The sequence below is a fragment of the Podarcis filfolensis genome (genome assembly GCF_964270895.1).
Source record: "Podarcis filfolensis genome assembly, chromosome: 4".
Lineage (NCBI taxonomy): Eukaryota > Metazoa > Chordata > Lepidosauria > Squamata > Lacertidae > Podarcis > Podarcis filfolensis.
Genome location: NC_139607.1, coordinates 101,752,580 through 101,772,775, shown reverse-complemented (window position 1 = coordinate 101,772,775; position 20,196 = coordinate 101,752,580). Strand labels below are relative to the sequence as shown.

At 52.0% G+C, this 20,196-nt stretch overlaps 1 protein-coding gene across 5 annotated transcripts; it reads right to left on the bottom strand.

Moving 5' to 3' along the window:
• Positions 1 to 3,075: 3,075 nt before the first annotated feature.
• Positions 3,076 to 20,191, bottom strand: PGAP2 (post-GPI attachment to proteins 2). Of its 5 annotated transcripts, none has more exons than XM_083610166.1 (7): positions 18,838 to 20,191; positions 16,795 to 18,237; positions 14,831 to 15,005; positions 13,847 to 14,099; positions 12,626 to 12,732; positions 7,245 to 7,353; positions 3,076 to 4,997 (listed from the first exon to the last, which is right to left on the bottom strand). In XM_083610166.1, the coding sequence occupies exons 3-7, from the start codon at positions 14,993 to 14,995 to the stop codon at positions 4,867 to 4,869; spliced, it is 765 nt and encodes a 254-aa protein (XP_083466292.1). In that variant the 5' UTR covers positions 14,996 to 15,005; positions 16,795 to 18,237; positions 18,838 to 20,191; the 3' UTR covers positions 3,076 to 4,866. The 5 variants fall into 5 exon arrangements, with proteins under 5 accessions (XP_083466292.1, XP_083466291.1, XP_083466295.1 ...); XM_083610165.1 differs by having other exon boundaries at positions 16,795 to 17,020; positions 19,295 to 20,164; XM_083610169.1 differs by having other exon boundaries at positions 12,638 to 12,732; positions 16,795 to 17,020; positions 19,295 to 20,164.
• Between the last annotated feature and the right edge of the window lie 5 nt (positions 20,192 to 20,196).

The window sequence follows — 20,196 nt, the reverse complement described above, 5'->3', positions numbered from 1 at the left end:
GTCTGATAGCCAACGCTGCCCCCCCCCCCCGGCTGATCCCATTTTCCCTTAGTGCCCCCTAGGTAAACCTGTTGGGGGGTCGTGGCCAGAGTGTTGGTGCTGACCTTTAAAGCCCTAAACGGTCTTGGTCCTGTATACCTGAAGGAGCGTCTCCACCCCCATTGTTCATTCTGGACACTGAGGTCCAGCGCCGAGGGCCTTCTGGCGGCTCCCTCCCTGCAAGAAGCCAAGTTACAGGGAACCAGGCAGAGGGCCTTCTTGGTAGTGGCACCTGCCCTGTGGCACTCCCTCCCACCAGATATCAAGGAAATAAACAACTATCTTATCTTTAAAAGACATCTGAAGGCAGCCCTCTTTAGGGAAGTTTTTAATATTTAACGCTGTATTGTTTTTAACACTTGATTGGAAGCCGCCCAGAGTGGCTGGGGAAACTCAGCCAGATGGGCGGGGTATAAATAATAAATTATTATTATTATTATTATTATTATTATTATTAGCCATCGTCTTGGGCTGTTTGGCTTCAGACCTCCATGGGGAAGCTAATGCAGCCTTTGTCTGGCTTGGTCTGGGTTCTGCCAGCAACACAGCAGCCAGTCTTTTCTCCTCCTGCCACAGAAAGGCCATTGTTCCTCTTCCTGGCGTGGATTTCACTAACAAATTGCTGCCGGGAATGGTGAGGCCCCAAAGGAGAGGGGTGTGGCTGGGCAGAGGGCTGACCCCGGGATCAGGAGCCAGCTGCACCTGCGCTCGTAAGGACACAGGCAGAGAGCCCTGCTGGATGAAGCCACAGGGCCCATCTGGTCTGGTGTCCTCACAGTGGCCAACCCAGTGCCCTTAAGGGGAAACCAGCAAACAGGATCTGGCAGGCACCAGAGCCCTCTCTCCTTCGGTTTCTGGTAGAGCGTCCTGGCTGGCAGCCTTCGATAACCCTCTGAATTTGCCTGATCCTCTTTTAAAGCCATCTAGGCTGGTGGCCATCGTTGCCTCCATAGTTTTAACTAGGTGCTGCATTGCCCTGTACTATCATGCAAAATGCTGCTTGAGGAACAGCCCCGACGGACCCATCCTTTCCGCCCACTGCTGCTCGGCCGTTGACCTTCAGGGCTGGAATGCGGCTGGCCCAAGCCGAGAGCTCGAGGCTCTGCTGCTGGACACATCGCACAGAGAGGCATCCATCCTCTTGCTTCCCTCCCCGCTGCCCTCATCGGAGGCTCCAGGACATGCCTGGGAAGGCATGACATCACTGGCTTGCTATTGTGGCCCTCGGGAGAGGCTTCTCCAGAGATGGATGGAGCCAGAAAACAAGTGCTTTCATGGCTGCAGCAACAGGGCAGGGGGACGATGTCTTCTGGAATCCACAGGGCAAGTGGTGGCAGCTCAAATCTCTTGAACTGCAGGGTAGGAAGGGGATCCGTATGGTCATCTAGTCCAACCCCCTGCAAGGCAGGAATCATTAATTGCATCTGCATCCCACCTTCTGCTCCAAGGAGCTCAAGGTGGTGTACACTGTTCTACCTAATAATAATAATAATAATTTTTTATTTATGCCCCGCCCATCTGGCTGGGCTTCCCCAGTCACTCTGGGCGGCTTCCAAAAAAATATTAAAATACCGTAATACATCAAACATTAAAAACTTCCTTAAACAAGCCTGTCTACAGATGACTTCTAAAAGTCTGGTAGTAGTTGTTCTCTTTGACATCTGGTGGGAGGGTGTTCCACAGGGCAGGTGCCACTACCGAGAAGGCCCCCTGTCTGGTTCCCTGTAACTTGGCTTCTTGCAGTGAGGGAACCACCAGAAGACACTTGGTGCTGGACCTCAGTGTCCGGGCAGAACGATTTGAGTAGAGACGCTCCTTCAGGTCTACTGGGCCAAGGCCGTTTAGGGCTTTCAAGATCAGCACCAACACTTTGAATTGTGCTAGGAAATGTTCCGGAAGCCAATGTAGGTCTTTCAAGACCGGTGTTATGTGGTCTCGGCGGCCGCTCCCAGTCCCCAGTCCACCTGCCGCATTCTGGATTAGTTGTAGTTTCCGGGTCACCTTCAAAGGTAGCCCCACGTAGAGCGCATTGCAGTAGTCCAATGCTATCCCCACAACAAGCTTGTGAGGTAGGTTAGGCTGAGAGGCAGGGACTTGACACCTGATCTCTCCCAGGTCCTAATTCAACACTTTAACCCCTTATGTCACAATGGTTTTCATTTTGGGAATATCTTGGCCCTTGGACCAATGCCACCAGCTTCAGCCAGCCAGAGCCTGCCAGTCGTATGCATGGCCTCACCCCCTGTGTCGGAGAGGCGATGTTGTACAGCCTTTGCACACAGACAAGGTGCTAGTCCCTGTGGGCTGAGGGAGGAGCTTCGAAAACTCGGGAGGCAGAGGAGGTGTGCAGTAAATCAAAGGCTCAGGGACTTGAGTGTAGTTCACGGCTCCTTGATAGGAGAGTGGCCAGAAGCCAGCAGCAGAGCAGCTGCTTATAATAATAATAATAATAATAATGATAATAATAATAATAGTAATAATTTATTATTTATACCCCGCCCATCTGGCTGGGCTTTCCCCAGCCACTCTGGGGGCTTCCAAAAAAATATTAAAATACTGTAATACATCAAACATTAAAATCTTCCCTAAACAGGGCTGCCTTCAGATGTCTTCTAAAAGTTTGGTAGTTGTTGTTCATTATTTGACATCTGGTGGGAGGGTGTTCCACAGGGCGGGTGCCACCACTGAGAAGGCCCTCTGCCTGGTTCCCTGTAACTTGGCTTCTCGCAGGGAGGGAACCGCCAGAAGGCCCTCGGAGCTGGACCTCAGCGTCCGGGCAGAATGATGGAGGTGGAGACGCTCCTTCAGGTATACTGGACTGAGGCCATTTAGGATTTTAAAGGTCAACACCAACACTTTGAATTGTGCTCGGAAACGTACTGCTTGGCATGCAGAAGGTCCCAGTTTCATCCTAGGCACCTCCCCTTTTGAAGACCTTGGGAAGCAAGGCAGGTAAAGATTCCCCCCTTCCTCCTGTCAGCTAGGACAGATATCAGGCAGAGGGAGCAACTGGTCCACTGCAACTGCTGCTACAACTGGAAAAAAATACTCAGTGCTTTATTTCATCATGGGGGGGGGAGCCAATGAAAATAGACACCTGACAGTATAATTTTTTCCACACACACACACCTTGCCACAGAGACAGCAAAGAGGCCCACACACCAGGGATGTGGGAGGACAAGCCGCACGAGAGAAAACCCGGCCTGATGCCAGAACGTCCCTGCCTTGGAACAGCATCCTTGGGCTAGTAGCTGCATCACAAGCTGCTCCCTCGAAGCCTCCTTTCCTGAGAGCTCCTTGGCCAGCCTGACTCCACCAGCTGACCCGAGACTTCCTACCTGGGGAACCAAGTTACCTGCATTCAGTCTTTACTGGTTGCTCTGAGCCCTCACTTCCTAAGAGCTTTTCCCTCAGCCATTCCCCTTCTTCCCTGTCGATCCCAGGCCCCTGGCTGGTGGTCTCTCTCTGCTCCAGCCTGCCCCCCTGCTTGGCCCAGGCTGGACCTCTGGATCAGCCTCGAACTACCCTTTCCTTAGGATTCCTCCCTTGAGGCTTCTGGGACCTCACTGAGGTGGCCTGATTCTGCCACTTCTTCCTGATCTCTCTTGCTAGGAGTAAGGCCTGGTGGGCTCTGAGTGGGGCAGAGAAGTGAGCCTTTCTGCATCTCTATGCTTGGAGAAGCATTTGTGTCCCTTTGCCTGGATCAAAAGCTGATGCCCAGGACACAAGGTGTGCAAGGGTTAAGTTGAGCAACTCTGCTTGGTCCTCTAAGTGCTTCTGCACCCTCCCAGCTCAATGTATGTATTTCTGCTTTACGTCTCCCAGCCCGATCTTTCCCAGCTGAGCCCAACTCTCAGGTGGTTCTTTCACCAATGTCCAATGCAGCCCTGTACCTTCAAAACATCACAGTCAAGAGCAAATGAATCCCACCAATGCTGTCCCCCAATTCCTGCCTGCCTGAGGTTTCTAGGAATTTGGGGGAAGGGTCTGTGAATTCTCAAGGACAGAGAAGCTCCAGCAGCAGATAGGCAGAGATGATTAGCTCCCGGGGGCTGCAAGGGGGTGCTGACGCCACGCAGAACTTGTTCCAATGTGCAGAATATGCATAACTCGCTTTAGGGAACTTCAGTGTAGAAGCTGGGGAAAGGGGAAGAGAGACCGCCTCACCACCAGCCCCATTTTATTTCTAAAGTCCAGGCGCTCCCAGGGTTTGGCACTTTGGCCCAGCTCAGTGACAGGCATCTATCGTAGAGCTGGACCTCACTGGGCAGCAGGAAAGCCTCACGCGGGAGAAGGGACGAGACGGAAGGAGGCCAGGCTGCCGTTTGCAGAGGCAAAGAGAGAAACTCCCCTCTACCCCACTGGGAAAAAGGACCGGCTACAACCACTTGGCATTCCTGCTAAGGGCCAAGTGGGAAAAGGAGTCACAACGACCTCCTTCAGGCAAGTCCCAGATCCGGGCAAGGAGTCTCTGCCTTCAAGAGCCGCTGGACTTGTCACCATCACAACACGCAGCCCCAGTGGGCTAGTCGAGGGCCAGTTCTGTCCCTGTCCTGGGTTGGCAGCAGAGCACATTCTGAGTTTTGTTTTTACTTCTACAAAGATGTCCCATTGATCAAAAGGCCCGTCAAACAGCCACACCTTCTGCTCTGTTGTCGGACACATGACGGCAGGGTCCCAATTCCTACGGGGCCCACTGGTTCTTTTCAGTCCAGTCACAGGTGCCCCTTCTGAAATGTCCTGGGGCCTGCCGGAAGGATCTGACGCTGGCAAGCAGGCTGCTCCTCCTCCCCGCAAGAAATCCAGAGGCTCAAAGGCAGGCTTTTGCTAGAAGCGTTTGTCTTCTGGCTGGGAACTGACCACCAGCTCCTTGTTGCCAAAGTCCCACCACGCAGTCATGTGGAAGGCCATGTTAGAAAGAACCACCAGGTACTCCAAGAAGGCAAAGATGGTATAAACTAGGGAAGGAAAGAAAGAGGGGGAAACAAGGTCAGGAATCTCAGGTGGCTGAAATAGCGCCAAGCACAGCTTATATATTTTGAGTCCATAAGGGCTAGAAACATGGATTTTACCCCAGGAGTCCTGGGATGCTCAGTTCCACCTGAGGAACACTTCACATGTTCTGCCAACACACCTGCCTCTTGTACACAGCTGCCTTTCAGTGTTCTCAAAGGCACCTCCCAATCACTCACTGGCGAGCATTTCCCATGTGGCTCAGATAATACGGTAAATGATCCAGTTAGATTGAAATACTTAATTGTCACTTGTACAACTTGTATACAGTGAGATTACACGAGCACCCCCCACTCAGATCTCCTAGTCTTAATTCGCCTCGTTTACTGACGCACACACACCAAACCCGAAAGTCAGTTGCCCTGTTGTTATCTTTTCATTCAGCAGCCTAACAGCCCACGGAGAGAAGCTGTTCTTTACCCTGTTGGTGCGACTAATCATGCTTCTATATCTTCTGCCCGAGGGCAGGAGATCAAGAAAGTGCCGGCCAGGGTGGGAATCATCCCTGAGAATTTTCCTCACTCTCCTGAGCCAACATTCTTCCGCTATTTCATTCAGCGGATTCACGGGACAGCCCATAATATCTTGTGCTGTATTTACTTTTTTTTTAATTAATATTTTATTAAATTTTACAAGAAAAAAAAACCATACAAAAAAGAACAATACATATTAAAACACCAACAAATACCAACAATTAAAGAGAAAAAGGATATTAAAAAATTTAACAAAAAAAGAAAAAAAGAAAGAAGAAAAAAAAGAAGAAAAAGACCTCTTTTCAAATTCTTATCATTCATTACCTTATTTTCCTGACTTCCACCCGCCTCCCTTTCTTGTATTCCACTTTAAAATTGATCAGCAATTTCATTCTTATTAGTTTTATCCTTAGATAATTTCCCTCACGTATTATACTTTCCCAATCCTTATTTACTAGAACCCCTTCATTTCATTTCAATGTCATCAGCACCCTCTGTAGGCACTTCCTATCAGTTGATGTCAAACCAGCGTACCACACTGTGATGCAGTATGAAAGGACACTTTCAATTGTGGACTGGTAGAAGGAGATCATCAAATGTTGATTGACATCGTTCTTCTGCAATACTCTGAGGAGATGGAGTCTCTGTTGGGTTTTCTTAACCACCTGGTTTGTATTTATTTTCCAAGTAAGGTCTTCACTGAGATAAACTCCTAGGAATTTAAAGGAAGAGACTCTCTCCACACAGCCTTCCCTAATGTACAGTGGGGCTAGTTCTCTCCTCTTCCTCCGAAAGGTGTTCCTTAGGCACCATGTAGATATTTTTTGGACCTCTCCTCTATACGCTGATTCGTCTCCACCTGTTAATAAACCCATTATGGTGGTGTCATCTGCAAACTTAATAATTGCAGTAGACGGGTCAGATGATACACAATCGTATGTATACAATGAATACAGGATGGAGTTTTAAAAGGCCGTCTCAGCACAGGGAAATGCAGGCAGCAAGAGGGAGGCTCCGAGCCACGTCTATAGTAAAAAAGAGTGATGCTCGACAGAGCCTCTGCCTCCCCACCACATCAAACCAGGCAAAGGAGACATAGAAACACACCCACGTACCTGGTACACCTGCCCACCAGGTGCTGCTGGGTTCAGGCTCTCATCCCTAGCTAGAGGCCCTGCTGGCTGCTGGAAGTTAGAGTTCACCAATGTGTGGAGGGTGCCCAAGTTGGCTATCCCTGGCCTAGCGGTTAATGGGGCGCAGGAGCCACTAAGCGCCCTGTGCCCATCTTTCCTCTGCTACAAACAGGAGGCATGGGGCAAGCGCCAACACCAGAGCCACAGGAATCCTCTCCTAGAAAGGAAAGTCACAAAGCAGGCGCGTAGGGTGCTCTGGCACCGCAGACCAAGCGCCAGCACCAAGCGACCCTGAAGGTGGCTAGGTTCCTAGTTGCTGTCCTTTCCCAAAAGCGACGCCAAGGAGCTCTACAAGCTAATTAAGGCATAGTATGCCTTTCCATTTTATAGTATTTTATTGTTATAGTAGTGTTTTAGCGATTGCTTTTTTTTTCTCCTTACGGCACAAGCTGTTATTTATGTGTTGTTTTTACCTGTATGGGCCTATGGCCGTAATAAATGATATTCTATTCTATTCTATTCTATTCACCAAGCAGCCAAAGTTTCTTAGCGTGAGCAAGAGGCTGAATCCCCAAAGGGGACTTACCTCCGGGCTCGCAGTACCAGTTGTGGCGGAAGTAGAAGCACACGGCTACTGAGAACGTGACCAGGTTGAAGAGGAACAGCCACCACTTCCACTTGTAGGACTTGCGCTCCTGCAAGAGAGGGAGAGAGGGGCAAGATGAAGGCTGGCAGCGCCACCTTTGCACACGCATGCCAACTCAGCATCAGTGGATGCAGGACTTGAGGCCCTGCTCCTCAGGGCTCAGCATGTAGCCTGTTTGCAGCAACAGGAACACGAGGAGACCTGTGTAGGGAGGTCACCCTTGGCCACCTCACCTCAGAAAGGATACTGCTGAGCTGGAAAAGGTGACCCAAATAATCAAGGGATTTTGGAGCACCTCCCCTGTGAGGCCAAGTGACAACGTTCAGAGCTTTTCAGCTGAGAAAATCAATGAGTGTGAAGCGCATGGTGTGTGTGCATGGTGTGAAGACCCGCCCCCCTTCTGTCTCATAACGCTAGACCTCCGGGATGTCTGATGAAGCTGAGATTTGGAAGATTCAAGATAAGCGAAAGGAAGGGACTGCTTCACACAGCACAGTTAAAATAGGGAATTTGCTGCTACAAGATGTAGTCATGGCCGGCAACTTGAGTGGGGGCTTAGACAAATTCACGAACGATAAGGCTATATAAAAATGGCTGCTAGGCATGATGGCTGTGTGATCCCTCCGCTGTCAGAGGCAGGATGCTTCCGAATGCCAGTTGCTGGAAACAGCAGGAGGGGAGAGGCCTCTTGCGCTTATAACTCCTGCTTGCAAGCTTCCCGTTGGCCATTTGGTTGTGCAACTCACAACAGATCTACACTCTGAAGCTCAGGGTTCCTACAGATGGGCCAGTCTGCCTATCACAGCTTGCCCATCATTCCTGACGGCTGACCCTGCTAGCTAGGGATGGTGGGGGTTGTAGTCCAAAAACAGCTGGGACCAAAGTGTGGGAAACGCTGCCTTAAGGGATGAAGAGCAAAAGGCAGGGATGCTCATTGCCAAGGGTGTCTCCACGGCTGACAGGCTCAACACAGAGCCCCAACACAGAGCAGCCCTGAGTTGCTACCGCTAATATAGGGGAAGTACAAATCCTCGCTCGGCTTGGCTTCCTAACTCAGCTTATTTGAGGGAAATGGGATGCAACAGCAGCAGAAGCATTAAGGAGGGTGGGAGGGAGGGAGCACTTAAGAGCTGGTTGGGGCATGATGCCTGGGCCCACACCCACACCCCAGGGAGGAAGAGGGCCTTGCTTCGGCCACGAGAAAAGTCTGACAGAGGGGCTGGGCCATAGAGATGAATGGGGTGTGGGGAAAAGGCCCCCCACTTCTGGTTATTGCCCATCCATGCAGGCAAGGGGAACGCCCCCCACTGTCTCACCCCGGGGCGTAGAAACTCCAAACCACAAATGTTTAGATTGCAGCTTTCGTTTCCATTTGCTTTCGTCAAAGAGAAGCACAAAGATTTCAGGGGGAAAGTGGGAGGTTTAGAAAGAACAGGGGGGAAAAACAAGTTTTGAGATGGGGGCAAGTGGGAGGGGTGAAGTATATAGATAGGAGAATAATACTGTTAAGCTGTATTATGTTAAAGATATTTGGAAAAAATTATTGGGGGGGGAGTGGGAGGGGATAAGAAAGAGCAACGGGATGGGAGGAGCTACGGCAAAGCATCTGGTCAAGGCTGAGAACAGGGCAGCAATTCTAGAAAACTGGGTTCAACATGAATTCGGGCAATGGCAGTAACCTCTCCGGTGCTTTCCAGTGATATACGGAAAGCCATTTCAGTCTTCTAGTCCAAATTGTTACAGCTCCCACATTTCTGTGTCTGAGTGGCTCTCCTGCTCCTCGTTTCTCTCTTTGCCTCTTTTGCTCCTTTAGCATAGAGCCAGTGTGGTGTAGAGGTTAGAGGGTCAGCCTAGGACCTGAGAGACCAGGGTTCAAATTCCCACTTGGCCATGAAGCTCCCTGGGTGTCCCGTCACTCTCCCTCTCAAGTCTCACCTACCTCACAGGGTTGTTGTGGAGATGAAACGAGTGGGGAGAACCATGTATGCCCCTTGCGCTCCCTGGAGACAGGGACAGGGGGGACAGAAATGCAAGCAATAAATAAAACAAGTAGCAGAGCAGCGCAGGGGCTGAACTGTGTTAACGTGTCCCCTACTAGCACGCTGTTGGGGCTCAAGACCTGCTCCGTGGCAGCGTGAGAAGCCCAGCCCTTCTGCGCTAGAGCGGAAGTGCCAAGGCAGACGGGAGGGAGGGAAGCCAGGAGCAGGAACCGCAAGCAGAAATCTCTTCTGTAAAAATTCACACAGGAAATGGCAGGTGGCAATTCATTGTGTTTGCGCAGGCGGTGTCAAAATTCCTCTTTAACCTCCCTTAGTCAGTGGCTCCCAAGTACACACACACACACACACACACACACACACACACACACACGTCCGTCCCCTTGCTTGTCCTCAGCATGCAGCCCCTCCTCTCTCTTGGCCCTGTGCCTATTGTCCCCTCCACACACAGAGACACATACCCATTACCCTGCTCCTTGCCATTCCTTGCTTCAGTTCCCTGTGTCTTCAGCTCTCCAACCCTCCCTCCCCAACAGCTTGCAATTCTTGCCCTGCAGTCCTGTGCAAGAGCTTCTACGATGTAGGCCAAAGTGGGCCCATCTAGTCCAACAAATCGTCCCGGCGGGGAGCCCCGAAAGACAGCCTGGGTGTGACAGCAACTCTCCGCCCTTGCCCTTCCCAGCAACTGGTATTCAGAGGCATACGGCCTCTAGCGGAGCAGAGAGAGCACAGCCACCCTCAGGATTAGCCACTGTCCTGACAGCCTTCTCTTCCTCCATGAGTGTATCTCATGCCTTCTGAAAGCCAGCCACGTTGATAGCCATCTGTACTTTTCACAGGAGCCAACTCCATAGTTTTTATTTTATGAAGAAGTGCTTTCTTTTGTCTGCTCTTTAATTTCCCACCAATCAGCTTCATTTGATCAAACCTGGGTTCTAGTACTTGGAGGAAGTAAAGTGCACTACTTGACACACTTAGGCCTAGGACCCTCGTACCTATGGGACTGCCTCTCCTGGTCTGCCCCGCAGAGGACCTTAAGGTCCACAAATGACAACATTTTGGAAGTCCCAAGTCACAAGGTGGTTAGATTGGTCTCAACTAGGGCCAGGGCCTTTTCAGTACTGGCTCCAACTTGGTGGAATGCTCTGTCACAAGAGACTAGGGCCCTGCGGGACTTGACATCAAGTCAAGTGCCAAGGAATTATTGAGAAGACAAAGCTCCAAACAATGATCAGTAAAATATTGAGCAAACCTGGACAGCCCTCTGGTGGCAGAACTTTATACCAAACTCCACCAGTTGCTGCTCTCCCCATTGCCCATAATTTAGATTGTGGGTTTGGGGGTGGTGGTCTGGATGATACCCTGAGTCCCTTCCAGCTCTTGGGGTCTGGTAACCAGGGAGGAATAGAATCAAACAGGAGTTTGCTTAAGTAGTCAGATGAGTTTCTTTGGAAGACAACGACCTTAGTTGGTCACTTCAGTGTCCTCACCAGCATCCCCAGAGAATGAGCTAGCTTGCAAGAGTCCTGACTAATGGGCGGCCTTTCCTCCAACCCACACATAGCTGATAGCCAGAGAGAACTGTATGTGAGCTGAGCTGGGAAACAGGCTGGAAGCTGGAGACCCAGAGGCCTGCTTGCTCTGTGCTGGATCCAAAGCTGTGACTGATGGAGAAGCAAGACCTGCTGGGGTGTTGATGCTGTGAGCCCTGCCGTGTTATGAGCAGGTTATATATACATGTAAACAAAACCAAATACTGTGGTACCTTGGTTGTCAAACTTAATCCGTTTGACTCCCGAGGTGGTTCGAAAACCAAGGCGCAGCTTCTGATTGGCTGCAGGAGCTTCCTGCACTCAAGCGGAAGCCGCATCAGACGTTCAGCTTCCAAAAAACGTTTGCAAACCGGAACACTCGCTTCCGGGTTTGCGGGGTTCGGGAGCCAAAACGTACCAAGGCGTTCGACAACCAAGGTTGTCCTAAAGACACCACAGTATCCGCTGACCTTAATTCCAAGGAAACTGAACCCTGGGTAAGCATCTGGAACCCCTGGAGTCTCTCACCATTCAGAGATTGGGGTGGTGCGTAACAATATACATCTCAAGAGACGGAAAGGTTACAGCAGGGGTCAGCAAACGTTTTCGGCAGGGGGCCGGTCCGCTGTCCCTCAGACCTTGTGGGGGGCCAGACTATATTTTTTTGCGGGAAATGAATGAATTCCTATGCCCCACAAATAACCCAGAGATGCATTTTAAATAAAAGGGCACATTCTACAGTGATCCATGCGACGGTCACCTCCAGGCTTGACTGTAATTCGCTCTACGCGGGGCTGCCCTTGAAGCTCTCCCAGAAACTCCAGCGGGTGCAGAATGCTGCAGCGAGGCTCCTCACGGGGTCTCTGCCATGGGAGCATATTCACCCAGTGCTTTTCCAGCTGCATTGGCTCCCGGTGGAGTACAGGGTCAGATTTAAGGTGCTGGTTTTGACCTTTAAAGCCCTTCATGGCCTAGGACCCTCGTACCTACGGGACCGCCTCTCCCGGTATGCCCCACGGAGAGCCTCAAGGTCCATAAATAGCAACACCCTAGTGGTCCCGGGCCCTAAGGAAGTTAGATTAGCCTCAACCAGAGCCAGGGCCTTTTCAACACTGGCTCTGGCCTGGTGGAACGTTCTGCCTCATGAGACCAGGGCCCTGTAGGATCTGATTTCTTTCCACAGGGCCTGTAAGACAGAGTTGTTCCACCTCGCCTTTGGCTTGGAGCCAATTTGATTCCCTCCCCTCCCCCTTTCTTTTTTCTTTTTCCTTTCTCCTCCTGTGATGAGGCTGCATTTTAATATTTTAATGTTTCAATATTTTAACCTTGTTTTTAAGTTGTATTCATTCAACTTGTTTTTATTATTGCTTGTTAGCCGCCCTGAGCCCAACCTTGGCTGAGGAGGGCGGGGTATAAATAAAAAAAATATTATTATTATTATTACTCCTGTAAAAACACGTTGATTCCCAGACTGTCCGTGGGCCGGATTTAGAAGGTGATTGGGCTGGATCCGGCCCCCAGGCCTTAGGTTACCTACCTATGGGTTACAGCCATCCAACAACCCTTTTGATGAGATCAGAGTGTTTATGTCTTACTTGTTTTAATTGTACCAAGCTGTATCTAACCTGCCCAGGCACCACATGTGGATGGGGTACTCTAAATCAACACATTTGGAAGCACAACTATGGAAACGTGATGTGCGCTATCAAGACCCAGGCAAGGCTGCCAAGTTCAGCCCTCAGCTCCAAACCCTCCTCACATCCGCCAACGAAAGAAAGAGAGGGGACCGTACCTCGGGACTTACTGCATGCTTCTTAGTCATTCGCCACAAAACGCAAGTCAGGAACATGTGGCTGAGGGCCGAAGCTATGAAGAGGATGAAGGCGTTCTCGTGGATCACTGCAGCAAAGAAAGGACATGCAATGCTAACTGTGAGCAAGAAGCAGAAGCGGCCGCCACCACAAAAGTTCAACTAGCCACGGGGGACACGCAAACTCCTAGGCACAACATAAAAAGTAACAGCCAATTGTGCATCTGAACCTCGCGCCTAGTGAGAAAGTGTTCTTCTGCCTAAGCCATATAGAAGCCAGAGGGAGCTGCAGCTGTTTTCTGCTGCCCCAGTGAGGAGGACCCGAACCGATGGATTCAAATGCCAAGAAAGGAGAGTCTGACTAATCCATAGTTAGAACTTTCTGACGGTAAGAGCTGCACAACAGTGGAACAGACTCCCTTGGAAGATGGTGGAGTCTCCCTTCACTGTATATTTTAAAGCAGAGGTTGGATGGCCATCTGTGTCAGGTGTGTGTGTAGGAACCAGGCCCTGTGACCAATAGGACTCTGCAGGACTGGGGCCTTCCTAAATTTGTTCTGAAGAGGCAACATGCGGCCTCACACGTGAGGTCGATTGGTAACTCACAGCACCTGGTGGGAAGAGCTGGGAAGGGATATAAGGTTAGCATTTTCCCTTCAGCTCTTTGCCACAGCAACACGTTCCTTGCCTTGCTGTGTTTGACTCCTTGCTTCTTGATCCTCAGACCCTTGACTTCGTGACTTTCTTCCTGACCCTCGGCTTCTTGACTCTCGGCTCTCTGACCCTCGGACTCTTGGCTTTCTGACTCCTGGCTTCTGGACCCCCGTTCCTGCTCCCACCCCGCCATCTTGCCCCCGGTCCCAACGTCCCCAGCCGGGACTTCGATCGCCCGTGAACCGGACCGTGACAATCTGTCAGCGATTCAATAGCTGAGATTTCTGCAGTGCAGGGGGGTTGACTAGATGAAAATTCCACGATTCTTTGAGTCTGGAACAGAGATCTGAGGCAGGAGGCAGAGCAGGCTAGGCAAGAGAGGACCAGAGGAGGCACGGTGGCTCCAGCCAACCAGCCCCCTCCCAACCAGCTCATAAGGGCAGTGCTGTTGTGCCCCAGTGACAATCCCCAAGCTCTCAGGCCCACAAACCAGAAGGCATCCACCTGCCAGTGAGCCAGGCTGGCACTGCACCAGGCGCTGATACTTACGGTAGTTCTCAGAGGAGGAGACGTAGGTCAGCAGCAGGAGGGCCGTGTTCTCCAGCAGGTTGAGGCCGAAGGCTGCATTGCACAGGCGGAGGTACCGCGGGTGTGTGCAGTGGCAGCCGCGGTAGTGGCTCCAGTAGACAAAGGCCACAAGGAAGCGGGGCCCAGAGTGCAGCCCGATGCAGAAACGCCACATGTAGCGCTCGGGGGTCTCCCCACCAATGGCAGAGCTGATGGAGGGGAGATAGTTGGGGACCTGTAGGGGAAAACTAAAGTCAGTGGTATTGCAAATCTGACAGTTCTCCTCCCTGTTACCTGGCACCGTGGAGAAGCTGGAGAAGACCATTTCCCCTTGCAGGCAGGCACCCGCTGCTCACAAGCCTCCTCTTCTTACGATGCTGGACTTTGGGGCTTATTTGCTGTTGGTCTTGCGGCGTCACTCTCCTACCTACAGGCGCTTCAGCCTCTGACCCCCACAGCAATGTTCCTCTTGCCATAGCCGGCAAGGGGAACGGGAGCACCCCAAATCCTTCACTCACAAAGGCTGTTTTCGGTCCCTGCTGGCTGAATTCTGTTAGCTCTGATCAGACAGCCTCCGCAGAGATCCTTTTGTCTTATGCACTCTTATTGTACTCTCCCATGCAAACCTGCCTGGGTAGGCCCTAATCTCCGTCCTGCCACCCTCACAGGCACACATAGTGTTGATGTGCAGGAGGGTCTTTTTGGTGGCTGTCCCCAAGCAACTTTGGATCTCCCTACCTAGAGAAGCTAGACTGGCTCCTTCTTGCTGTCCTGCCACTGGGAGGTGAAGACTGTTTTATTGCAACAGGACTTTGGCACTAACTCTAACTGCTCTTCTTAAGCAAATGACCCAGAACCCTTGAAACCGAATCCTCGTAAAAGACGTGACTGTACTATAACAATGGTGATAAATCCCAACATAGGGCAATCTTTAAATGCACACACAAACACTTATGGAGGACTTACATCGCAGTGGGTGGCAGTGGCTTCATCAAAGTGAAAGAACAGGGACCAGATGACACAGAAGAGGAAGCCAAAGAGCGGGCAGCACACGGTCCCGACTGCCAGGGTGGTAAAACGGAGGCGGAAGAGGGTCCCGTCCCGATCCAAAGGGAGCGGCAGCTGGAACATGCTGCCAAACCTACGCACATGGAAAGACAAGTATTTGTGCTGTGCTTCTTTCAGAAGCAGCAGAGAGTATTCCCTATCAGTCTCCACGGCTGTGGATAAAGATCTGAAAAGCAGCCGGGATGCGTATCTGGTTACTCAGAAATACAAAGAGGAGGCTCACAGGCATCAGGGCTTCTTTCCATCGCAAAATCGACAAAGCGCCAGGTCTGGACGGCAGCCACCTGAGATTTCTCAAATGAATTCCAGTACAAAATTACTCATCTGCTAAACGAAAATATGTTACCTTGTCCCTGAGTTCAGCTTCCGTACCTCCAGGTTGGCTTGAAAGCTGCGGCTGGTGCAAAACTAGAATACTGCCACCAGGTCACAATGCTGCGGGAAGAACTGCAAAAGGACAGTTGACTTGCATGCATTTAACTTGCATTATATCAGCTTTAAGCAACTGGTGTCAAGCCAGCTGTGACTGCACAAATTAAATGCATGCAAGGTGGAGAGCTTAAAAGCTATTTTTTCCCTAGTGCAGAAGGAGCCTTTAAGCTGTCTGCCTTGCTTATTAGGAGGCTCTTCTGAGATCTCAGACTGTCCTGCCACCTGGAACTGACCTCCAGGACTTACTGCTGTGCCATGTAGGATGCCGCCTGAGGAGGAAGGCTGGGTAGGGCAAGGCCAGAAGGCTGCCTGGCACGACTCCCAGGGCAAAGCAGATTGAGAATGTGGAGGACTCTGCCTTCTTCCACCAGAAGAACCCTGTGATCCCCGAATGAAGAACGGCATGGGAATTTAATAAAATAAATAAACAAATAGCTTTAAAGCTCTCCGCCTTGCGTGGGGTGCAAGGCCTGTCCAACCTAGCTTCTGAAAGGTAGGGGTGGGCACGTGGAGGTGGCTTCCATTCTTCCCCATAGAGAAGAGTCCAGAGTTGTTCAACGATATACAGGCCTCCTGACTTTCCCACCTGTTAATGGAGAAATCTGAGGCTCCCTTGGACAAAAAACAAGGACACCAGCGAGGAATACCAGAGCAAAACAGCAGCCAGTAGGCTTGGTCTTTACTGAAGACTGTCACGACAGGACTCCCACCTGCCACCAGGTGGAACAAGATGGAAGTCCCGAACAAAAGAGAACCCAATCTTCTATTAGCTGCTAATCCCCATGTCACCCCCCCAAACTACATCACTCATACATCACGGTTACATCATGATTGGGGAGGTCTGGTGGCAGTGATCTGAGCACCCTGGACCCTGCCCCATGGTTCCCCTTGCCCTCCACCAAACACCCATCAAGTGTAACAAAAAAGATATTTACATTTCCCTGTTTCCCAGCCAAGTTCATCACACCCTTTTGTCTTCATCTGGATTTGTTATTTCTGGAATGGCTACCTGTCTGGCACTCAGGTATCAGGATGCCAGGAATTATCACTCAGGCAGAGGGGCTGCTGAGTAGCTGAGCTCACATATCTATATGAATTTCTGAAGTTTTCCCAGTGAGCCAGTACATAAATACATTGGTCAGTGAACTGTTACATTTGGTATCGTGCAGCAAAGGCCCTTTTGAACAGATAGGAAGAAACTGTGATGAAGTGTTTTGTGGGGACAGATCACAAAAGTCACAAAAGTGATTGTGCTGGTTTTGGTAGTGGGCTGCATGTGCATGAGATCTGCTGGAGGGGCAAGGCCCCCCCCCACCTATACATAAATTCCTGCAACACTCCCCCTGCACCGTCACCTGCTCTGCGAAGTGGATACTGACAACTGTGACCAACACCTTTGCATCCCCCATGTGGGAGAAAGCCAGCCTCACCTGCTGGGGAAATTGGCACAGCAACTCCTGTTCTTCAGGACTTCTGCTTGAACCACCAAGGCCTAGCCTTCCATCTCAAGACGAGAACTGAGCCTGCACAGTCCCTCCTCCACGTAGGCCCCGTCTGATTTACTGTTCACACAAGAAAAGGCAATGAGGAGGAAGTGAGCCAATGTTTTCGTAACTGGGCAGGTCAGATCTGGCAGCTGAGCTGGTGAATGCTGACCTAGGAAGAAGAAATCTACTCAGCCTGTCACACAGGACCCAGCCACACCCACAGCAGAGCTCACCTGAGAGCAATGTCACCCTTTCTGACTCACAAAGAGCATCTGCTTAAGGCAGGCCTTTTCCTGCTCCAGCTGGACTCGGTTAGTGAAGCCATTGCAGTGACTGCAACAGGAGCTTGATATAAAAAACTGTGGCACTCACGGTCGACGGGTGTGTTACCCCATAGCTGCAGCCGAGAGGTGATGGCAGCAGCCACCACAGTGCCAAAATTCATGGCACAACTTCCGTGCGGGTGGGGCCCACTGGGAGCAGGCAGGGTTACGCCAGCTGCTATACGCAACACACCCATTGCACACGGCAATTAAAAGGTGTGCTGGAGAGTTTCAAGAGCTGGAACCAGACTTGAAATACTGCCCAATGTCACAAAATCCAGCCCAAGCACTTCACACCCACGTGCCCCCCCATCTACCCAAGGTTGCCTGAAGCAGAGGACAAATCAGTAATAACCAAGGCAACAAAAATAACTTTATGACCACTGCTCCATAGCTATTGTTGTTATACAATTCCATTCACCATATAGATGGGTTTATGAAGCATTTCTGTATCCTTCTGCTGTGCTGAAGAAGAATTCTACGAAACAGTGGGTATATCCGGAATCATTGTTCACTACGTCTGTTTGCGGACCACTTCGGCAGCGTTGGACGTTATAAAACAAAGCTTTGCAGCCTGTTTTCACCAGATAAGAATCTGACCCATTGCTTCTTTCAGAGACTTGGATAGTCTACAAAGACTTTCAGAGACTGTCTGTGGGGCAGTTATAAAAGCAGAGGGCAACACACATGATGCACAGCTCTCTTCTCCAACAGGAGATGCGGGTTCTTGTGCTCGAATCCCACGTTTCCCAGAAGGGGCAAGGCTAGAGGAGCAAACCCTCCACAGATCTGGAGCGGTGTCCCTAAGGTGGTTGGGATGGTGCATTGCACGCCTCCTTCGGGCAACTCCTGCAGCCCAGCTGGTGCCCAACACCTTGCTGTTTTCCTTTGTGGGGGGTTTTGTTGTCTGGGCAGCCCAGGACCCCCAGGCACATGGCCCAGGCTTTCTCCTTGGGGAGATATGGAGACAGTGGGGTTTCATGACTCCCAGTGCATCTGTTCGTGGGGACAGGAGACTGGACCATGTGCCTGGGCGATACAGTCATACCTCTTGTTACGTTTGCTTCAGGTTGCGTGTTTCCAGGTTGCGTCCCGCGGTGACCCGAAAGTACCGGAAAGGGTTACTTCCGGGTTTCGCTGCTCGCAGACGCGCACCATGACGTCACGCACATGCGCAGAAGGGTTAAATCATGACCCGCACATTGCATTCTGCTCATGTTGCGAACGGGGCTCTGGAACGGATCCCGTTTGTAACCAGAGGTACCACTGTATATGCTTTTCAACATCATGATATACCACCAGCTACACATTGCAATAGGGACGCGGGTGGCGCTGTGGGTTAAACCACAGAGCCTAGGACTTGCCGATCAGAAGGTCGGTGGTTCGAATCCCCGTGACGGGGTGAGCTCCCGTCATTCGGTCCCAGCTCCTGCCCACCTAGCAGTTCAAAAGCACGTCAAAGTGCAAGTAGATAAATAGGCACCGCTCCGGCGGGAAGGTAAACGGCGTTCCCGTGCGCTGCTCTGGTTCGCCAGAAGCAGCTTAGTCATGCTGGCCACATGACCCAGAAGTTGTACGCTGGTTCCCTCGGCCAGTAAAGCGAGATGAGCACCACAACCCGAGTTGTCCGTAACTGGACCTAATGGTCAGGGGTCCCCTTTACCTTTACACATTGCAATAGGTCACGGTGCCTGCAATAAGGATGGAGCTACATGGTGGCATTGGCTGACTGAGGGTCCCCCCCCCCACTGTGTTTTTTTGCATAGCACACATCGTGATTTCTAATATATTGCCAGGTCAGAAATGATGAAATGGTGATGACGATAGGGACTGGTCTGAGTTGACCTATGGCTCTATCGCCCGGGTCCTAGTGGAGCCCCTGGGCCTGATCCAGCAGCCGGCTCTCCTCGTGCCCTCCTGCTCCCAGGTGGAGGTTTGCCGCCTCCCGGCACATGCCTCCCGAGGCAGCTGGCGGGAGGGCCGGCCCCGAACCCCGCGCTGCGGGAAGGAGGACACTTGCGGGAAGCCGGCCTTCGGGGTTCGAAAGCGAGCCGCTGCCCCGGCGGAACCCCTCCGGCCCTGCCCCGCTTCTCCCTCGCGCCCGCCCGTGTCGCCGTTACCTCCGAGGAGAGCTTCGGGACGGAGCGCTCCGGAGCGGCGCCTTCTGCTGCCTCAGCCTCGGAAGGCACCGGGAGACCTTCCCTCCTCCGCCCCGGACTCGCTTCTGAGGGGAGGAGAGGGCCAAGGCCAAGCCGCGGCGCCTGCCTGCCTCTCGCCCGCCCTCTGCCCGCCCAGGCAGGCCCCAGTGGGAGGCCGCGCGGCCTCCGACCGACACGCCCCGGCGTCGGCCGCGTTCCCGGCGCTTCTCTCCCTCCAAACGGAGGGCGGCGGCTCCCCCGCGACCGGCTCGCACCCCTTTAGATGCACTCTGCACATGCTCGGGGGCTTAGACAAGGGGGGGGAGTCGTCTCCTCTTCCTGAGGAGGTTAACGTGTCTCCTTCGAACTGGGGACTCCCCCCGCCCCACGGCTGGGCTTTTACGAGGGCGAGGTTTTTTCCTCAGCGTGGGGGCTTTTCGTAGCCCCCTCACCGGGCCTGGCGAAGCGCCCTTTTTCTCTCCCCCCCCCCGCGAACTACGACTCCCGTCAGCCCCTCGCGAGGGCCGCGCTGGCAGGGGCCGATGGGAGTTGTAGTCTGAGGGGGGACCGGTTTCACCACGGCTTTTCTTTGGCGGCGCCCTTCAGTGGCCCAGGCCCGGCTTCGTTTCTGGGACAATGGCAGGAGCCCACTGCGCTCGCTTACTCGGCAGTAGCCCCCATTGGTTTCAATGGGGCCGACTCCCGGGTAAGGGTCGGGCCCCCATTATTTATTTCTTAACCCGGCGCTTTCGGTTTGTCTCCCTCTCGAGGGGTTGCTATGGAAACCCGAGGGCGATCCTGATTGGCTCCTCCCCGTTTCAAAAACCGCCACCGCACTTCCTCGTGGCCCGGATGTTCGTTGCCGCCACCCAGCAACAAGCCCC

Coding starts and splice junctions, on each gene's coding strand:
- PGAP2 (XM_083610166.1), bottom strand. CDS start 14,995: ATGTTCCAGCTGCCGCTCCCTTTGGATCGGGACGGGACCCTCTTCCGC. Junction 14,100..14,830: donor CCACTGCCACCCACTGCGAT/GTAAGTCCTCCA, acceptor TTTCCCCTACAG/GTCCCCAACTATCTCCCCTC. Junction 12,733..13,846: donor CTCCTCCTCTGAGAACTACC/GTAAGTATCAGC, acceptor TCTTTGCTGCAG/TGATCCACGAGAACGCCTTC.